The sequence below is a fragment of the Lepisosteus platostomus genome, chromosome 15, assembly GCF_059453375.1.
Source record: "Lepisosteus platostomus isolate fLepPlt1 chromosome 15, fLepPlt1.hap1, whole genome shotgun sequence".
In the NCBI taxonomy this organism is placed as follows: Eukaryota; Metazoa; Chordata; class Actinopteri; order Semionotiformes; family Lepisosteidae; genus Lepisosteus; species Lepisosteus platostomus.
In genome coordinates this window covers 23,845,290-23,865,601 of record NC_142625.1, presented here as the reverse complement: position 1 = coordinate 23,865,601, position 20,312 = coordinate 23,845,290, and the positions used below count along the sequence as shown (strand labels likewise).

Here is a 20,312-nt window from a genome sequence, read left to right as displayed (position 1 = left end):
GTTGTGTCACAGTGTCCTTGGTTACTGAGTACTGGAAAAGAAAAAGCAGTAACTCACAATAGTCTTTGATGTTGATGCATAAGTAGAAAATGATTGTGCAAAACTCAACTTTTGGGAAATAAGTGTTTTTTCCATGCAAAGAAATAAAGGTTGGTTTCTTTGCCCACCTCACACCCCTTGCCCCTCCTCATTCTCTCCACCTAGTTCAGCTCTTGGCTACAGTAAATTAAATTTGCTCCAATTTTTGTTCCCTATAAAAGATTCAGCAGGAAGGCGCTCCAATCTCAATCTAGGTCACTGACATTTTGCGTCTGCACTCCTCCAAGGAATGTCATTAGGATTTTATCATGTTTAATATTCAGCCTCTCTCTCTCATGCTGCTCTATGGGTTTGTGGATAGTGTGCCTGAAGTGTGATTTAGTTGTAATTCTCTTTATTAAGCTTCTCTCCACATTCTTCACTGCCTAATTTTAGAATTCTGCTTAAAGGTACAGGTCTCCCCTTTTACATGATTTTCGCTTGAAGAAAAAAACACCTTAAATTCACCTCAAGACAAAGTTTCTCAAGGCAGTAGAGAGCAAGCAATGCTTTTTTTTTAAAGAATCTTTCAATGGAGAAACTTTTTTTTTCCCCTTTTCAAAATCTGAAGGTTGTGAATCCAAATTCTATATTACTATAAAATGTTGGCAGTTTTAACTTGGTACTTCCACCAGCCTTTTCTTTTTAAAGTGGGATGCTATATATATATTTAGCTTAAACACCCTTGAAAGCATAGCTAAAAACAGAAAGCAGTAATGTCTTCAGCACTGACTCCTTTCCAAAACAGGAGTGATAAGAGGCTGTTTCGCAGTTATGAACCCTGTGACCATACACAGGGATGAATAAGGCGCCTCCAGCTCTCCCACCTGAGATCCAATCATCTTTCCACACATCACCGGACACACTGCCCCCTGCTGGAGGTTCAGCACTGACTGGAGAAGGGGCGCGGCCCTCCCCGCGAGCACCACCCTCCTGCCAGCGCCCAGGGGATCGGAAGAGCTCAGAAAGCCCTGGCCGACTAACACCATCCCACCCCTGGCGAATCCCAGTCACAGTCGCCTAGTGAGATGACCCTGGCTCGAACCCGGGATCCCAGAGTTCAACCCAGACTTGGGCCACCTGTTGATCCACTTCAAACAAGTGAAACAAACACTAATTTTCTAAAAAGCAGCAGACTGTGCTCCTTCTCAAAATTAAAACTTTTAACCTCATGATGAAACATATTTGGAATATTTAAATCTGTTTTAAATACGGTCAGAGTAAGGTGTACTTGCTACAAGCTACTCAGTTTTGTGGCTCAACAGAATTAGCTTTCCAGTTTCGCTCTTCACACGTTTTCACATCTCACTAATATAAAATGGCATCACTGAGTCATTTGCTTTGTAACCATTTCATCAGAGCACCTCAGACATGAGCGCAACCCCAGAGCAGCAACTTCAATCACTTCAAAAGGAGAGCTGAGGTTCACAGCTGCAATACATACGACTAAATGTTCTACTCAGTGTGCCAGCGCACTTATTACATTTAAAGCCAAAAGCATAACTTGTCAAAGTTCTAATTTCAGTTTACTGGTGTTTATTTCATTTAATTATCCAGTATTTGTGTTAACATAATGTAATATAAATATTAAATATTTAACTATAAACTCATAGACTTGCGTGCATGTTTAAAATTGTAATATATGTAACTATCCGATTTATCAAATGTTTAAAATTTGATTCAGATGACATTTATGTCATATTTTTACTACCTCTGGGAGTGATATATGCACTACTCAGTTTTGGAAATGGCTCCAGACAATTAGCTACTAGCAACCAAAAGACCTTGACAGGCCTCCTCTCATTTGTAACGTATGTTCTTATGATCTACTAGTAATAGAAACAATGAGGACATGTTGCACAACTCAACATTCTTTCAAGAAAACATCCCTCAATTATCTTCAGAAAACAGCAGCTTTCTGTACAAAGCCTACTGGTTCAAGTCTACTACATAACTGACTTTAAAAGAGAATTCAGCAAACACATACCTGTACTTTGAACATACAAACTTCTCAGACAAGCTCTGTGCAAGTATAGTACAAGGTCTATTGACACCTTGATGGCTACATGTATCTGAAAAGAAACACAAAACACGAACTAAAAATGAATACTTAGATAAATACCTCCCTTTTCTTCAGAAACTCCAAGGTCCTGGAAGCTGGTCAAATTGAATGTGGCCCAGTCTCTAAGTCAGCAGCCTGTGTTCAGAGTGTCACCTGATTTACACATCAGAGCCCAAGCAAGGTTTGTCGTTCTGGCCTTGCGCAGTGAATGAACGGAGCTTCGCAAGGGCTGCCCTTTCAGCCATTTTAACGAACCATTGGTTGTCAGTGCTCACAGTAGCCACAGCCTTCCCCAATAAAGAACAGGTCTCCCAGCAAAATGGGTTATTGACGAAGTTTTCTTTCAGCTCAAGAGGTTACCTATTACAGCACTGCTAAAGCTTCTAAACCAGATATTAAGAAAAAAGAGGAAAAGCTCAATCTCTGCACATTTCGACTTAACCACCTCCTACAAAACACGGAGAAGGAAGGAGGCAATGGCCCCAGCGACTGAGGAAGGACTTGTTCAGTCTAAAACTCTGTCTTCACAAGCTGGAAACTGTATCCTCATTTCTTCTCAAGATAATTTATGACGAGGCATGCACTAATTTAGGGTTCAGACCCAGTGTGAGAGAATACCTGCCTCAGGAATAGGACTGCCAAGGCTCAAGCAGCTGAAGTTAAGTGCTGGTCTTTCAAAGGCAGAAGCAGGTACTGCAGTGCAACAAGCTGTGATTCACTATCTCGTTGGCACTTACTCAGAGTTCACTGACTGCTCTGCTGTTTTGGAGAGAGAACAATCTAATAACTTCACAACCCTACCACTTCCCTTTGGGCTTGCTATTTACCCGGCTGGATTGTGAAAGGAAACATCTGGCTCGTTAATTCATTATGGTGATCACACTTTATTGAATGTCACAATAGGCACCAGCATGTCACACTAGCACAGCTCTATTATTGTTAATATATTGCAACTGCTGCTTAATAATACATGGTTTTCTCCTGTCTAAACAAGGCACTGACAACGCAGGGCCAGAGATTTTCAAGCAACAGCTGAAGGAGGTGAGGTGGAGGTGGTGGAGAGAGTGCTATTTATTCCCTGTTAATGTTAAAATGTCAAATTCTACAGGAAAACCCAGGTAAAAGTTGCAAAAATTGTAAAGTCTATTCAACCCCGAACAATGCAAAAAGCAGGTAAGCAGGCGACTGGGAGCAGGAAGTCGAGTGTTTATTACAGAATATCCTGGTAAATTACTGGTAGGTCAAAGAGGACAGTTAGTGTTTGCAGATAATGGGTGCAGTATTAGTGCAGCTAACAGTTCCCAAAAACACCATTCAGTGCAGCACCCCGGCAGTTAGCAGTCTCTCTAGATGAGGAAAATGCTGAGGGGCTGCATGGCCAGCGACAACACAGTATGGTTACAGGAACGAGACAACAGACAAACGAATTAAAAATTTGCACATTTCGAAAGTTGCGCAAATAAAATTACAAGGGAACATGAACAGGGTACAAAATTTATGACAATTTATAAAGAGGGGACTGGGAGGTGAAATGAAGGGCATTTCGTTGCTAAGGTCCAGGTTTCTTTTCATATTCACTGCCTGTGTGCCTTCACTTCTGGAGCCCATACAGGGCCTCTCCGTGCCTGTTTTGGCTCCACGAAAAAGCCATTATTTTTTCCTTCGCAAGCCTTTCTAATTTGACTTTAAAGGTTATTTTAGAGACGGCAGATGGCACACGATCATGTTTTGATTCGATCTGCCCTCATCAAACCGCAAGCGTGCTTGATGTGGGTGTTTTTTTGTCCTCATGCACACAGCCCTGACTCGGGGTGAACCACCCACCCCCCCGGATTCCGAAACGTGGGCCTTGTTCCGTCCCTGTCCTCCCGAACAGGCAGAAACCGTCAACAGGAGACAACACAGGGAACAACAGCCAAAGGGAGAAAAATACAGTACACAGACGTTGTGGCTAATGTGGATTTCTGTATTTATTCGGCTGATGCGTTTGTGCAAAGTGGCTCACAGAGGTTGCAATGATGACTGATTTTCCCCATACAAGGTTTGGCACCAGCTTACAGTCTGTACGTGGAATTACTGGCACAATGTCAGCCAAAACACCTTCCTCAAGAATACAGCAGTGCTATCCCCTCCTTGGATTCACAACAGAGTCCTCCAGCTAGAATCCCACAACCTTAACTGCTACCCAGCTCCGTATATACTGGACAGTTTGGTTTCCGTGCCATGCCTTTGTGGATTGTAGACTGATTTAAGCGAATAAGGAATCTACAGTTCCAGCATCACCAGGCCTTAAGGCAAGACTTCAGGACAAGTGACACATGGGAAAAGGTGACTCAGGTTCATCAGCTTTTGTCCAGAGTACACGGCAGTGCTGTGTGCGCTCTGAACAGGCACTAGGGATGGGGGAGGGGTGGTTATCAATACTGGTGCAGAAGGAGGAGTCTGAAGTGGACTATATTCGGCCTCAGCCTGCACATTAGGTTTTATACTTAATGGCTGATGGGATCTGTACTGTAATGGATTACAAGGGTGTTTAACATAGAAGGACCCCACATCGTCAGAGCCTGGCTGAAGCGTTCTTTCCATACAAGTGAAAGATTATTCTCAGATCCTTTCTGAGCTATGCAACTTAAACCATAATATTCATAACATTCTTTCAAAACTGTCTGTTCTGTTACATGCAGAGTTGCCTCTACTTTTCTGCCCAATCTACTGCAACTTTTCGACCTCAAGTAGCATTTTCCCTAAGAGCTCCTTCTGTACAAACAACTCAAAATAGTGCCCTGTTTCCGTTTTCAAAAGGGAAAAACTCTGACCTCTTCACCAAAACTTTTAGCACTTGGCTATTGGCTCACATGTCAAAGCAGCAAAAAGTCTTAAATACCTGTATGTGTATCTCAGAGAGCTGACTCAGTGTGCTGTTTTTTTCCTGACAAGCACAAAGGCTTACACTTGACAGAAGCCCTTAATTGTGTTTGCTATGCCACATAGAACACCATGTAGTTTGCAGTGATCTGAAAAATACACGTTTCTTTTCTGAATCTATCTTATTTCATTTGATGGACTCTAATGAATTACAGCAAGGGGACAGAGTTTCGCCTAATTTAATTAAAGGGTGAGGAGGTGTTCCTCTTCTTCTAACGGAAGAAGACAGATTCAGAGGTGGTCATTTTTAAGATGTCACATGGGAAAGCAAAACATTGTTAGTGTGAATTTGTGGCACAGGGAAGTGCTGCAGAGGTACAATCCATTATTTTTGTTCTCCTTGCCTCATTAACGGGACGAGGTGGATAACGATCTGTACAACTGCAGTAAAGGGGAGTTAGAAAGCTTTTATTACCCCCCTGTATACACATGACAGATGCCTCATATCAAATGCATTAGGGGAAAATTAATTCAAACGTCTGCCCCAAACTTTGGTACACTCCCAACATTTGATTTCTGTGCCAAATGATGGAGTAGAATTTTGTGGTTTGCATCTCAGCCTTGTAATGGTATTACAGTTATTGCTACTGGTCAGCCACTAATAAATCTAGTCTCCACGAACTGTCCTAGAAAATACTGGGATTCTTGGAAACCTCTACATTTCTGTGATTTCCCCATATTGCTATCAGCACCTAAATCCAAGTACGGGTAAGACACCTCTTCCTGCCACTCTCCCGAACGGCGGGGGTGTGCAGTACCACGGGAATGTGGCCAAGAAAAGCACCAGCACACTTGCCGACAGTATCAGGTAGCAGGTAAATGACATTCTCCAGTGCCTTACCAGGAACTCAGTTGCAACGGATGGCTTTTCGACAGAGAAATGAATTAACTCTTTTGTGTCCTTACTTTCATATTTTCCTTGAGTAAAACATCTAATCGTAAGCCAGGCCTGTACATAAATCTGAAATTGCAGAAATCCTAAAGATTTTAAGGTGTAACCTCCATCATTTATTACAACTTACAAAGATAAAGAAAAACAACCCCCAGGGACTCTTATTTCCTCATCCTGCACTTTTTGTTTCCACTGTATTTAATGTATTTAACTGTATTTAATGTGTGAAGATTCCTCTTGGGCCTCGTATTCAGACACCAGATTGTGTTTGAGTGCTGTTACCTGAAGCCCAAAATAACAGATATGGTATGAATAGAAACTGTATCCTGTGACCTCCGTTAATCACATTACATACATGTCAAAATGTAACAACCCTGGAACTACACTATGTAGCTCTCCTGTTGTGTATTTAATTTCTAAATTCCACACCCAGACATCTTTGATAAAAAAGGCAGGTTTAAACCGACCTTGCAGGTTAATGGAAATACTGTCATTGACAAGTGAATTTGTGTGGCTTCACGGAAAAAAAGCCCAAGGATTAGAAAGCCAAGAGAGTGTGGCACTTATTTCTCAAGCTGTCTCAAGAAGGTCGGAGTGAAAAACACACCCTGTGAGAGCTCGTGACCTTTGTTCCCTTTTATTAATTCTGTTGCACAAGAATTTTCTGTTCCAAAAAAAAATCAGAGCTGGACTCCACCGCAGAGTAAGAGCTCAACTTTGTTCAAATGCCCTGTTCCAAGGTTGCTGCTCCTTGTATCTTTGTTATTCACAAACACAGTGATGACTTCTCATAAAACATTCCAGCAGCACCCCCTTCTCCCCCTCCTCTTCTCTGTCCTAAGCTACAGACAAGCACTCTTATTCCACTCTCAGGTTCAGGGGCACCTACATTTCAGTGATTGCTTTCTTTTTCAGCACAATAAAACAGCTTTTCAAACCACATTGTGCCACATTCCAGAAGGCAACAGCATGAACTGGGGGGCAAGGGCTGCATGGTTTTCAAACTGTAACAGTGCAATTTAGCCTTCATCCTCTGCAATATTTCAGAAGGCTTCTCCTTTGTTTGTATACACTGGAGCATGGGACTTACACTGGAGAGAGAATGTCACTCTGCTTGAAAATCACCCCCTACAGAAATCTTCTGAATGCCTTTCCCCTTTATTTCAATACACTCAATTTTCTTTAAGCTGCATATACAGCGGAGAACATTTGGAACGTTCAGGACATCTTAATTTAATTTTTTTTTAAAGGTTAATTAGTTTTGGATCTGACCACTATTAGAATCTGGTTATGAACTGCATACTGCTGTTGCTGTTAACACAGTACATTTCACCAGATGAGCTTTGATACTCAGTGTTAAAGCCTATTAATGGGTGAAGACGCAATTCTATGATTAGTATTTTTATTTACCCCTTAAAATTTGTTTTTGCCATACAATATATAGTTCCAGGAAACTGTATAATATATACAAGGCTATGACATTCCCAACAGTAAAATACTCATATTCCACTGACCACAAAGTCTACAGGAAGACTTTGATGTAACACTTTTCCTATTTCCCCTGGTCTGCCGTTCAGAAACCAGATAGCCATTTGCAGCCCATTAGGTTTCACATACCTACCCCTGAGAGCGACCAATTACTAGAGGAATAACATTGGCTGTTTTGCACTTCAATAGAAATGAACCCTAATATCTTTAGTGCTGCTACATCTGTGAAAATGTTATGATCTAGGATTCCTAAGATTCACTTTTACATCCAAAGGCATCAAAACCTTTTCTGACTGCTCCACTAAGACACCTCAATTCCTGAGGAGGTGAAACATTAATGTTGAGTGTGGAGCTGCTACTACTTCTCTGCCACATAGGGGAAAAGGCAACAGTTTTGAATTGCAAAACCAAATTCTTATATCTGTAAATAAGTCTTCAAAATTAGCGTTACTGTAAGTGACACTATCTACCTCTATTCTAGGAGGCAAAGACAGCTAAATGAAGGGTCTTTCAGGAAGCATACCAGTACCCACATGAACTGATACTCTGATACATACTACTCAGGGGAGGAATCAACTCTGAATTGTCAATAGCCACATGGGGTGACCATGGCAAAAAGGTATGGATCCAAAGGCATATCCTCTTCTACGTAGAGGCGCAAACTTCACAATGGTATTCTAATAAACATTTTCTCCACTGTTCTTTTCTTATCCATATGCTGTTATTTCTTCAAGGCTTGAATCAGAAGCCAAATAAAATGAAGTTGCACTTTACTTTGTAAAAATAAAATAAAACGGATTTTGTATAATTCAGTTTGCAAACCAAATTCATTCCGTAAACATGATCAAACATTCATAATTTCCCTGGTCATGTCCTCACAACACATCCAAAATGGAAGAAAGATTTTTTTTTTAGCTCAATCAGCGATTTTGATGTCATTAGGTTGAAACTAAAATACATGTACTGTAGCATGAGCACTGTAACAATGGTTGCGTGGTACAAACTGTACCCTAAAGCCCATATAACCTACAGTAACGTATAGGTTAACATGTAAAAACCTATAGATGTTGAGTTGTACTTGCATATACAATAATGTGTTACAAAATGCATGAGATTTTACTAGCAATGGCCAAATACCCACAAAAACTGATGCTTGAGCTTTGTTTTTGTTTTGAAGAAAGGAAAGCATAGCCTACAAAAGCAGTTGGCTATTACAATTTCAAAGAACACAGACTCTACTGGTCAGCCTGTAGTGTGAAGTGTTTAAGATTCATCTGCCTTCCTGTCCATCTTCAGATGTTTGATCAGGTAGGTCTGGGAAGGCCCCCAGTGGCTTGGGTAGCAGTGCATGCTGGTACATCGAAATGCATTAAACATCAAAAGAAACTAAGTTGAATTGTTCATAAAAAAAAATAATGTTCACTTTACACAAATTTTCCCCAACATCAACAGGATACAGAGGCTGTGTGATCCAGATATTGTGATCCTTGAGTAAAAAAATGGGCTGTGCAGGCATCTCATTATAGGTTCCTGATTACAAACCCAGACCTGTGTGAGTGTATGACTGTATACCTTCCTAAGGTCAATAGCTCAGGCCGGTGACCCCAGCACAAGAACACCCACAAGGTTTATACAGTGTTTACATTTGCACTCATCTGCCAGGAAACAGAGCTGTATGTAGTCAGAGTCTGTGTGTGGATCCCCAGTATGTTTTCGACACATCTTTCAAGAAGCTGGACTCCCTCACTATTATGAGTCAGAACAAATCTGGTTTGCATCTTCTTGTAAGACCTGCATGTTAAATAATAGCCTTATGGTTCATAAATGGCAATATGGTCAAGGTAAACAATTTTGTTATTGCATTGTAGCATGTAGGTTTTAATTTCAAGTATAAGACAGTATTGTCCCAGAGAAAACTAGCACAGGCCGGAGACACATTAGTTCTGATAGATTAAATATGAAATGTAATTCAAACCATGACTTATTCACTGGCTATTCGTTTGAAATCCCCTAATCCCCATAAATTAAATATGAAAATATGAAGTGTTACACACAATCCTTCAAATGCAAAAAAAAAATCAATTTTGATTTCTGACATGAAACACAAAAAAGTCACAAAGAGAATGCACAAAATGGGTTTGGGTTATTCATGCAAGAGTGAATGGGGAAGGAAACAACGAATCAATTTCTGCTCATAAAGATACCAGTAGAATCTTGGATGGCGAAATGATACAATCAATTACTGAAAATTGTTACAATTTCCTGTAGGTCCACATCTTCATTTGAATTGTAGTATACAAGAATGCCATAAGTGTAGCAGCAGTGTTGACCAGTACTATAAGCCAAGGAGCAATGCCTTGTGTCTGCAGATACACTATTGCATTTCAATTTCTCAGCAAAAAAATCTAATCTCACAGGACTGGGCTCTGGGGGGAATATTTCTCTAATAAAACAAACCAAAGTTGGACAGATTTACAAACCAGAAACTATTTTTTGATAATTTCCTAGAGGATAAAACCAGCATATGGATGTTTGGTATGTAATCTGTGAACATACTGAAGAGATGGATTTCATGTAGCTTTTTTACTTTATTATTTGTGTACTGCCTGCATCACAGAATGCTGCACAAGTGTATGTGCTTTGAATTCAGAGGATTGCCAGTCAATATCCTTGATCCTCAGTTCTACAACACACTACAGGAGTCAGTCAAGGAGGAGCAGGGCTGCCTAAATGAATATTTCAGAGAAAAAAAAAGCCTATGGGCAGGTACTGTATGCAGTGGCTTTGCAATCCAATGTCAGGTCCAACAGATGGATTCATTTCTTCCCTCCTTTAAATAGCTTCCTTTATATTATTGATAAATTATTAACATTTTAGTGCTACAGTACCTCTCTACATTAAGGTACATCCACCTATTGGGGAAAAATACCAAATGACTCTTGAGTATTTCAGAGCTCAGTGTCGCCTTGGTCATTGCTGTTCTCAAATCATTTTTTCTGCCTCTCAGTAATAATAGGGCTCAGACTTTCATATTAGCACAAATCACATGACATATTGGATTAAGGCCCTGGGAACAATATATGATTCAATGGCAGTCTTTTTATAGGGCAGGAGTGAAAAGCCCACTATGCTAATTACTCTAATTAAGTCTCTAATAAAGATGGTTCTCTGCTGGGGCTCATCTTTAAGCTGTTCTGGGGCAGGCTGGTGTAGAATGGAAGTCGTGTTTGACTACAGAGTTAACAGTGACTGAAATCCCTGCTGTTGCTTTCCTTACAACATCTCTGTAAAATGGTCTTTTGAGCTCCAAGACAGCGATGAAAGATGCTCTGCAATGGAAAGTTCCATTAAGAACCACCTGAAACTGAAATAAGGGAACTGTGGTTACAAACTCAAACCGAGTATCAAGACATGCCCTTTTATAATATCTTATCTTATCATGTCCCTCCTATTCTGCTAAAATGACACTTGTAAAAAGGGCAAAGAGGAGTAGTACATCCTGGTATCAGTACAGGTTTCAGGGTTGTTTTGAGATTTATGGAGCAACCTTTAAACGAACAATCTAAAAACATTGTCATAAAACACCTAAGAAAGGAGAGAGGCAGAGGTCCGATGGGTTGGCGGATCAATTTAAAATGGTCTCCTGACAGGGGTGCGCTTATCGTCAAATCTGAGGAATGAAACAAGCTCCAAACAGCCAAACTAAAACTCTCCTTTACACCTTCAAGCCACAGCCATCGACAAAGACAGCATCTGAAGCTCCGACAGCAAGACGGCCATTTGACATGGAAGGATACAGATTTTTATTCTTTCATTTGATAAAGCCTCTAATTTTGGCCATTTTCAATATTCTTCAAATGACCATTTTTAAGACTTTGAGTTCCATAATACTGAAAAGCAGCACCAGACATTTTCTGGAGTGAAGAGGTGGCTAGCATGAATACAGTAAGCACACAGGCATGAGCAGAAAGGTCCTGAGGTCACTGCTACATGGCAAGAACTGGAGACCCCAGATGACTCAAGCCCAGCTTCGGAACATAACTTGGGAAACGTCAGTCACTTTCAGTCACTGCTAGTCAGCGTCATGGCACAAACTTAAATCGGTGATGTCCGCACCATGCAGCAGAAAAATGGTATGATCAATTTTCATAAATGTTAATAACATTTCATTTAAGAATGGTAGAATCCACAAATGAATAAAAAGGTTAAATTTGGTTTATGGAATTTGAAATTGTTTCGCATTTCCGAAGTTCTACATCAATAATCCATCAGGTTCATAATGCATTCCAAAATTATTTTAATTAATGCAAATTCTTTAAAGACATGACCACGCCCCACTTAAGTAATGAACCTGGACACAAATGGCATGACTGAAAATGGGCTGTCTGTGAGAGAAGCTGCCAAGAGAATGAGATATTCCATCATCACTCAGGAGTCGAGTCCAGAGAAACTAGGACACCGTCATTGTGATGGACAGAGCACATCTTGCACTGAGGGTTCACCACACCACCCAGAGATATCCAAATTCTTCTGCGTAATCTCCTGCTGATTGCATTGGCTACTGGAGAAATTTCAGGAAGTATTGACCTGCACACCAGCAGAATAACTGTAGCCCAACACATGTCTTAAGGAACATGAACATGTTGACAGCTCAAAGACAGAACTGTTCAGAATGGACAGAAAACAACTGATGTGGTGGCAGAAAAGTGGTTAATTGTGTTAATCACCAAAGGATGTCATTCTGCGCTGACAGTACTGACGGAACAAAATGTACACAGATATTGTGGTCTGCTAACTGTTGCATTGCATGTCAACCAGTGTAGGCAATGGAAGTGTGATGACATGGGAAGGAATCTCATTCAACACAAGAACTCCTTCAGTGCATATCCAAGCGACCTGACTTTGTGAAACAGTTTTTGTGTTTCTGCAAGCCAATCCTGATGTGTTGCTTTTTTGAGCGGGACAATGCAAAGCACTACAGCTTCTGCTTCACATAATGAAGTCAGAGAATCCCTCCCTTGGGCAGTTCAGCAATAATACCTGTAGATCTCATATTAAAGACAGAATGTCTTATGAATGGCAGTGCTAACAAGATGGTCCTAGGTCATTAGGAAAAATGCTGCACACTACTGTTGGATCCTAAAGGTAGACCACTGACCACATTGACACATTGGTCATACATTTAATGAAATATGCAGAATGCAGAACTCAAGGTCTGCTTCTGTGGAAACAAAGGGATTGAGAAAAACAGATTGTCAAGACCTCAACCCCATGTTTTTGCATGTGATTATTAATTACTTGAACCCTTGGAAAATGCCAGTTAATAATTATAGGTGATTGGCCATACTCAGTGGAAAGTCTCAATTACGGGCACATATTAGGTGTGTGCCGAGTACACAACTCAAGATAAATACCCCCCTTCTCTCAAAGATGTGTATGGAGGAAAGGGCAGGATTTTCCCTAGAAAGATGTTAAAGAAGAAAATAAATAAGGCAAAACAGATGGTTAGTTGTATATATTTAAAAAGCACTACAAAATTGTAAGGTGTCTCCACTCTCTGTCAGTATGTATTCTTCTGAAGCAGTTAGACCCCAGTCCCTGAAATTAACTTTGCAAACATACCAATAATGGAACGCAACACACAGTGTGAAATGTCATATGTTAATGGTCCTGAATTTTTAATAGTATTTCCATTAGGTTATCACATGATAATCATTATATTTTTTTCCAACTGCCTAATCCCAGCTGTGAATAATTTCACCCCTATAAAAATGTCAGACAATCACAGTATGATGCCACAAACACAGTGAAAGCAATTTAACCACTTTTCCATCCTCTGTTTACCTATTAATATCACTTCGCCATTCTTAAGGGAAAAGAGAGCTTTGGTAAGCTGAAACTGAAATTAAAGATACATGTAAAATAAGAGGAGATGAGATTAATGCTTAATGCATTGATTGGAACCGTTCAAAAGCATGTCAAGAAAACAGTTATTTAAAGTGTCACTATCTTTAATCACACTTTGTTCCTCCCCTCCTGCTTTGGTTTTTCAATGGCTTCCCAAAAGACTTTTCGATTTTCCTATTAAACTAATTAAACGTGCTGCTCTTAGTGACTAGACAGACTACAGACTACAGACTAGTATCATAATGGAAAATTAGTTTTTAACATTTAGTTTTTAGATATCTCTACTTACAGCTTACAGCAAAACAAGTAATATCCTGGTCATTGGAGACTGGCCACTGGTCACCACAGCATGCATAATCAATGCAGGCAGCCTTGTCCCATCATATTCCATACAGACCACTAGCAAAACCACAAACTCACATGTTATAATCAAGGGCTTTTCTTTACAGACACAGCTAACGCAATGACAGAACCATTAACGTCATGCTGGTTATAGTGCATATTCAGTAAGGGAACTACTGTTGTTCATATTTTTACTTGGCATGGACACAAGAGTCTGTTGCTAAGTTTATTATGAGAAGAGTTGTGCCAAATACAAGCACACCTATTCTCAGTCTGCACAGTGCACAGCTGAGAGCCATCCAGCAGGATCTGGGAACACATGAGTATGCTGTACTGCACTTCTGATTTTCTAAACCTCAAACAATCGCCCCCCCACCCAACTTGCGCACAGTCTGCCGAGACCCTGAATTCCTCAGTACTTTCTCAGATCAAGACTGATCAGCTGTTTAACCTGAAGGCATGTCCGTTTTGTGCAGAGCCCAAGGCACTCATCATATGGAAGAGGTGACTCACAGGCCATGTGAGCAAAGACCATCAAAGCATCACTTCCCAGCTATGAGAATATGTCAATGTCACTCAATCAATATGTCCACTGTTTTGCTTCTAGATATCCTGTACCACTCTCACATCAAATACGATCAAAGCATAAACAAGATTTTTATGGAAAGCCACAAACCTAGTGACCAGATCCTATTGCCATGAAACATAGCTGCAGCTAAATTACCTCACTAGTAAGCAAAAGCATTCCAAAATTGCACTGTCCCTGTGTCTGAAATGCTGGATGAAGGGTACCTCTAGACCAAGGCCTTGACCACAGGGGATCTCAGGATGCCCGAGGATGCTGACAGAATTCAATCACAGCCGAATAAGGTCCCTTTTCTCTACAGAAAAAAACCCAAATCCTATTCCAAAACATAATTCAATGAAGTTTGTTTTCTACACCCATCAGGATTCAGCTTTCTAAAGTTACAGCCTCTTAAAAATAAACTCCAGCTGACACTGCAAGACACGTGAGCAGTTGGTAAATCATTAGTGCACATCAGAAATCAGTGCCTTACATGCAACGCAACACAAAATTTGATATTTAATCACACCACCGTAAAATAGTGACAGGAAATTTGCTACATTGCTGACATGTTGCAGGTATTCTTGGAGAAAAGAATATTCCGTAGAGGAAGAGGCCTACACCAAAAGACTGCGTGCTGTTAGCGATGACAGTGATTTAGCCACGGGGCTGATAAATGCTGGCCTCTTTTGTCAAAAGCACCCAACCTTGGTGCAGTCTTGAGTTAAAACCTTGACTGTAAGGCACGCAACACCGGCGGTATTGAGTCGTTTGACAAACTCAACCTTCAGCTACCCTTTAGATTGATGGCTGTAGAGCATGGCCTGTATTCCTCTCCTCCTCTCCGCCCCACTCTGCCAGGCAGTGGGAAGGAGCAGAGAACAGATGAAAGGACACAGAGGCGACGCTTGTTAAAAGGCTGATATACAGCATCGGCAGGGATCAAGTCTTCTGAGGTCTGTAATGAGGGCTCTGAGTGCCAGTTTTACTGCCCATTAGTACCGTCATCATGCTACGCTGCTCGAAAGCATCATAAAATAAAAACAGTTTCCACCAGGGTCCTCTTTTGATTTAACTATGAAATGAAGAGAAAATGTCTTTGCCAAGTAGCACAGTTATTTGGTGAAGCTCCTCTAACAAGTGAAATATTTCAGTGAAATATTTCAGGGCCATCACCTCAAATACCACAGCTAAAAAATTAAAGGCAAGTGTCTGAGTCATTATCTGATCCCTTGATTATGATATATCTTGTTGGGAAAAATTACAGCTTCCTCAATCAGTGAGAGTGCCTGATTGTTAGCAGAAAGACAAAAAAAAACTCTAAGTCAAGTGTACAGTAATCAACCTCGATAGCATTCCTGATTACTGCGCAGAACTTGTTCCATTTTTTTCCTTCTCCATCTCTTACAAAAAACCCGCTGGAAACATAGATTTTCTCACATAGACAATGGCCTTCCAGTCACTAAAAGAATCAGGTTTTTAGATTGGGTTATCTAAACAGAAAATTCTGTGTTCAACAGAATAGGGATGGCTGTAGAGTCAAATCTGAGTGATCCATCCTTAGATATCAATTCCTTGGTTTACAAACAGGATGCTCACCTACAGACTCCAGACAAGACATTCTGCCTTTATGATCTGCAGTTATTATCACAACACAATAAATATCATTTCCACAAGACACCCCGTTTTGCATTTTACTCTTGTCTGTAGTTCAGACACTACTCACAGTGCAAAATTTGGAGGGCTACATTAAACATTTATGTGCTAATCAGAAGAAGCCACGTGGTCCCTAACGATTAAATCCCCAGATTCAGATTAGCAGTCTGGGTTGTAATACATCCTTAAACACGGATCTGCTGACGTGAGAGCAAGGATCAAGTCTGATTGTTTCTGTTTCGTCGCACTCGGTCTACCCCTAGTGCAAAGACCAGTGCCTCTCCAACACTGCACTGCAAAAGCGTTTTCTGAGAATAGCATGGAATTCCTTATCAACATATTTATATCCGAAACAGACTCCATTTTTCTAAAAAAAACCATCCGTGTTTAAGAGAAAACAAAATGAGACAGCAGGAAAAACAAAACAAATTTGTACTGTAGAAAGATACAGGTGCACAAAATGTGCTTTGGGGATTATTTTTATCATTAGTTCCTTTCAAAGAGCCAAATAATAGAACAACCTACAATACACATTCATTCAGTAGGTTCATATTTTCCTCTACTTTATTTTTTTAGAACCTGCCTTTAGATTTAAGTGGTAAATAAAATGCCGAAGGTCCAGAAGTCACTACTTATGTCACACAAAAATAAAAGTTTAAGGATTCGGGTAAAGGAGTTGATCCTCGAGATCCAAAACAGAAACACAACCACAAACAATGTTTGCCAGTAAAAATAAATCATGGCATTATTCCAGTAGCTAAACAACACAACAATGGGGAGCAAGTCTCCCAGCACAACAATACCCTACTGGGTATTACGGCAAATAATTTATTGACTTTTCAAAGTTTTAAAATGAATCAAGCATGTCAGGGAAGTCCCAAAGCCTGAAAAAAGCTTCTGTTTTAACATCATTCTTCTTATACCTTCCTTAAATTCTTTTCTTATTTTGTACTGTTCATTAAGGCACAGAATTGACATTGAGCATGAAGACGCTTCAGAAGTACAGCACAACAGCTCTGGATCAGAACTTGAAGATGCGTTTTTAAAGTGTAAACCCCATCCAGCACATCCTCTCTCACATGTGCAGTGCCACAGAGTATTCTGGGAGAGAAATGTCCTTACCGTCCTCCTCTTTGTGGGCGTTCTGGGGGCTGTGCATTCTCTCTCCTCGGCAGGGGCTTAGGTCGGATGTGGTACCGTGATCAGCTGATATCCATGTAGGGTCGGTCATATCAAAATCCTCACTGCTCACTGAACTTTCATCCTAGCCAGATGAAAAAAACAAGGTCATGTCAGTCTTTCAGTGGTGAAAGGACTGCTTCTGAAATGGGTGAGGAATATATACAGTACCAAAATCACCTTGCATTACTAATACAATGTGAACAGATTTTGTGCAGGGCTGCTTTGCTTTGCTATTCTTCATTGATAAATCAAGTCATCACAGCATGAAGGGTCCACAGTAAAGTCTTCACAATATAAAAGGGTCATCACACTCTTTACAAACATTTTAAAGCCTGCTTATAAGTAACTTATAACTAACTTTTCCCTTTAAAAGTATTAGCCCTTTATCTTGTCAGAGGCCATGATTGTATTTTAATGACGTAACCAGGAGTTGTTATCCTAGAGGCCCTCAAAAAAGTGTCCTGCAGATCCCTAGAAACAAAAAACAACAGTTCACCTCCAGATCTAACATCAGAACTCCCACGCAGTTCTGACAGTGCTTAAAATATATGCTTTCAAATTAAACTTAATAAAATTAAATAAAATTCAATTTTTAATATTTTATGTAAAAAAACATGTTTTTGAAAGGAGTTGCCCAAGCCAGAAAAGAACCACTGCTATAAGGTAATATCAAATGCTTTATACAGCAGCTACAGCATATGAAGGGATATACTGTATGATCTAAACCCAAGCAGAGATTCACTTAGCAGGGAAAGGCCTCCCTGTGGTCTCCTCCTAAGCTGTTACATCCACCAAGCAATATCCCACAGCTTAAACTCTTTTACAGCAGCTGGTCAGCACAGCCAGGGCAAAAATTGGACTGAAAAACTCATCTCTCAACCTCTGAGTAACAATCCCCAGGAAATCTGGAGCAAAATTCTATTCCGGCTTTTAATGAAACCATGGAGGAATCAGGGAAATACAGGCAGTGTTTTTCTCCTTCTCTAATACTGTCCCTGGCCTGGTTGTTATTCTGCGCTTCCTTTATCAGAACGTTTCTTTAGCTCAGCGCTTTTTCGCTCGGAGGGACCCCTCCACGTGCCAGCTGCCCCCAGCAAGGAGACGCCTTCACTCGGCTGTACCCTTCGTGGCAATTTCCAAACATCTGTCTGAGTACGACAGAATAATCACTTCTTTCCCCCTGGGCAATTTCTTTAGGTAAATAAAGTGATAAAACCAGAGAAGCATAAAAAATACCAGAAAAGGGACAGAACACAAAATAAATAAGCATGCTGGTAACGAACTACATGACATCCTGTGTGTATATATGTATGTGTGTGTGTATATTCATATTTTCCTGTTTTTAATAAAATATGAGTCATATTTTTTCACCTTTTGTTTTCTTGCAGTTTTATTCAATTAATAGTATTTGTCCCTTCGACTTAAACCTCTGATGAAGACAGTGAGTTTATTGGAAAACCCAGGCTTTGCTATAGCTGTCTGTATCTGGGATCAACATTATAAGGAACACTGAAAGAAAAAGGATTCAGACACTTTAACGTACTATGTGCAATGTGTATTTTTTTTACCAAAAACCCAACACATCCATTTGATCTAGCAACAGGTAATCATTGCCATCCTGTGGACTTTGGTGAAGGAATTGCTATAAAACATTCCTGACTTCGGCAACAGACACCATTTTCCTGCAAAGACTTTCAAATAATCTGTGCATGATTTTGATGTTTCCATTTATATGCCTGCCTTTATTTTAACTCTTCTGCTGCCTCAGATCCTATAAGTAAGACATTTTCTTGCTTCTTTGGAGGTGATTACAGGAATAAGCAAAGTTTTACTGTTTTTTTTAGCATGGACTGTAGCAAGAATAGCACCCCAGCTAGCTCTGCTGGTAGAGCATGAGACTCATACTCTCAGGGTAGTGGGTTCGTGTCCTATGTTGGGCGCCAGGTCCTCCATGTTGGAGGTTGGGCACAAGGCTAACAACCCTGTCCTGTAAAACACTAATGTTACGGTAACAGCAACAAGATGTTTCTGCCCCTACACGCCACAAGGCATTACAGGCAAACATCCACGTAGCAAGAATGCTCACTATTTTCTAAAATGCATATGTGTTCTACTATATTAATATGACATGCATCAGATGTTTGAATTTGTTTTATTTTAGTGATTCAAATGCCACCTTATAGACTTCCAATAAACTTCAGTAAAGTTTCTAACATAGAACAACTTCTACAGGTTTAACAAAAACAAGTGATCAACCACTGGTTTTAGTAATGGCTTAGCACAGAGACAGAGTTAAAGAGTCTCAACTTTCACGTGATTCCATTCCACAAAAAGGTACATTCAGCCTTAAAACTAAAAGAAATGAATAACCCTTCTAGATCCATGTTTGGGCCTAAGTGTTACGGTTGAAGGAAATGTCAATCGGGAGCACAGACAATTTCGGATCTTGGCGTCGTCTCTGTACGTGCTCTGGGCTTTAGGGAAACCCAGCACCCCCTGGAAAAAGACAGCAGTTCTTCAGCACCCCCTGGATTAAGTGTAGATTTCAACTAAAGTATTGCATAAGCACATGCAATTCATTCCGAGTTTTAGACTTGAAGTCGGCATTGGTATTCCAGCATCCCAGTGCTCCCAATCATATACTGAAACCAGCAGCAAAGACACAAATATAATATACAGTGGAAACACAACCTAGCTAAAACTAAACAACAGAGCCATCACCTATAACATGACAGGTATCCCATTAAATACCCTAGCCACCCCATTGCCCATTAATACATGCTCAAAGACTTGGAGCATCAGACTAAACCAAGAGGGAGAGAAAGACAGCATTGTGGGGCCCCCTGCCTGAGCTGTGTTGCTGGCCAAACAAAATAAAAGCCACATATATGCAGTAATAATTTAATCAGGTGCAGCTGATTTATGACTTCAGTGGAATTAAAAGCTACTTAGGGACCACATGCTAGACAGTGAGAAACCTCCAGCCCCATACCTTGCTAAGTGGCGTCTTACCAATAGGATGTCGGGTAATGGCACAGGGGGGCCGGCATGGCAGCAGCTCACAGTCCATCAGGCTCACGAGCTGTCAGTCACCCGAGGCCCAGTGCTGGCAGCCCAGCATGCCATCGACTTGGTTAACATGTTTAACTTGCAAATTGGCCACTGCATTATTAATGTGGCCTGGTGCATTCTGAGAGACAGCTCCCGGTATGCTG

General features: G+C 40.5%; 1 protein-coding gene across 2 annotated transcripts in view; it reads right to left on the bottom strand.

Moving 5' to 3' along the window:
- nol4lb (nucleolar protein 4-like b) overlaps positions 1 to 20,312 on the bottom strand; it is a 115,511-nt gene that overhangs the window by 35,466 nt on the left and 59,733 nt on the right. For both annotated transcript variants that reach the window (XM_088608335.1, XM_088608337.1), the window contains one exon: positions 17,038 to 17,179. In XM_088608335.1, coding sequence (XP_088464461.1) covers positions 17,038 to 17,179 — 142 coding nt within the window. The remainder of the gene's footprint in view (positions 1 to 17,037; positions 17,180 to 20,312) is intronic.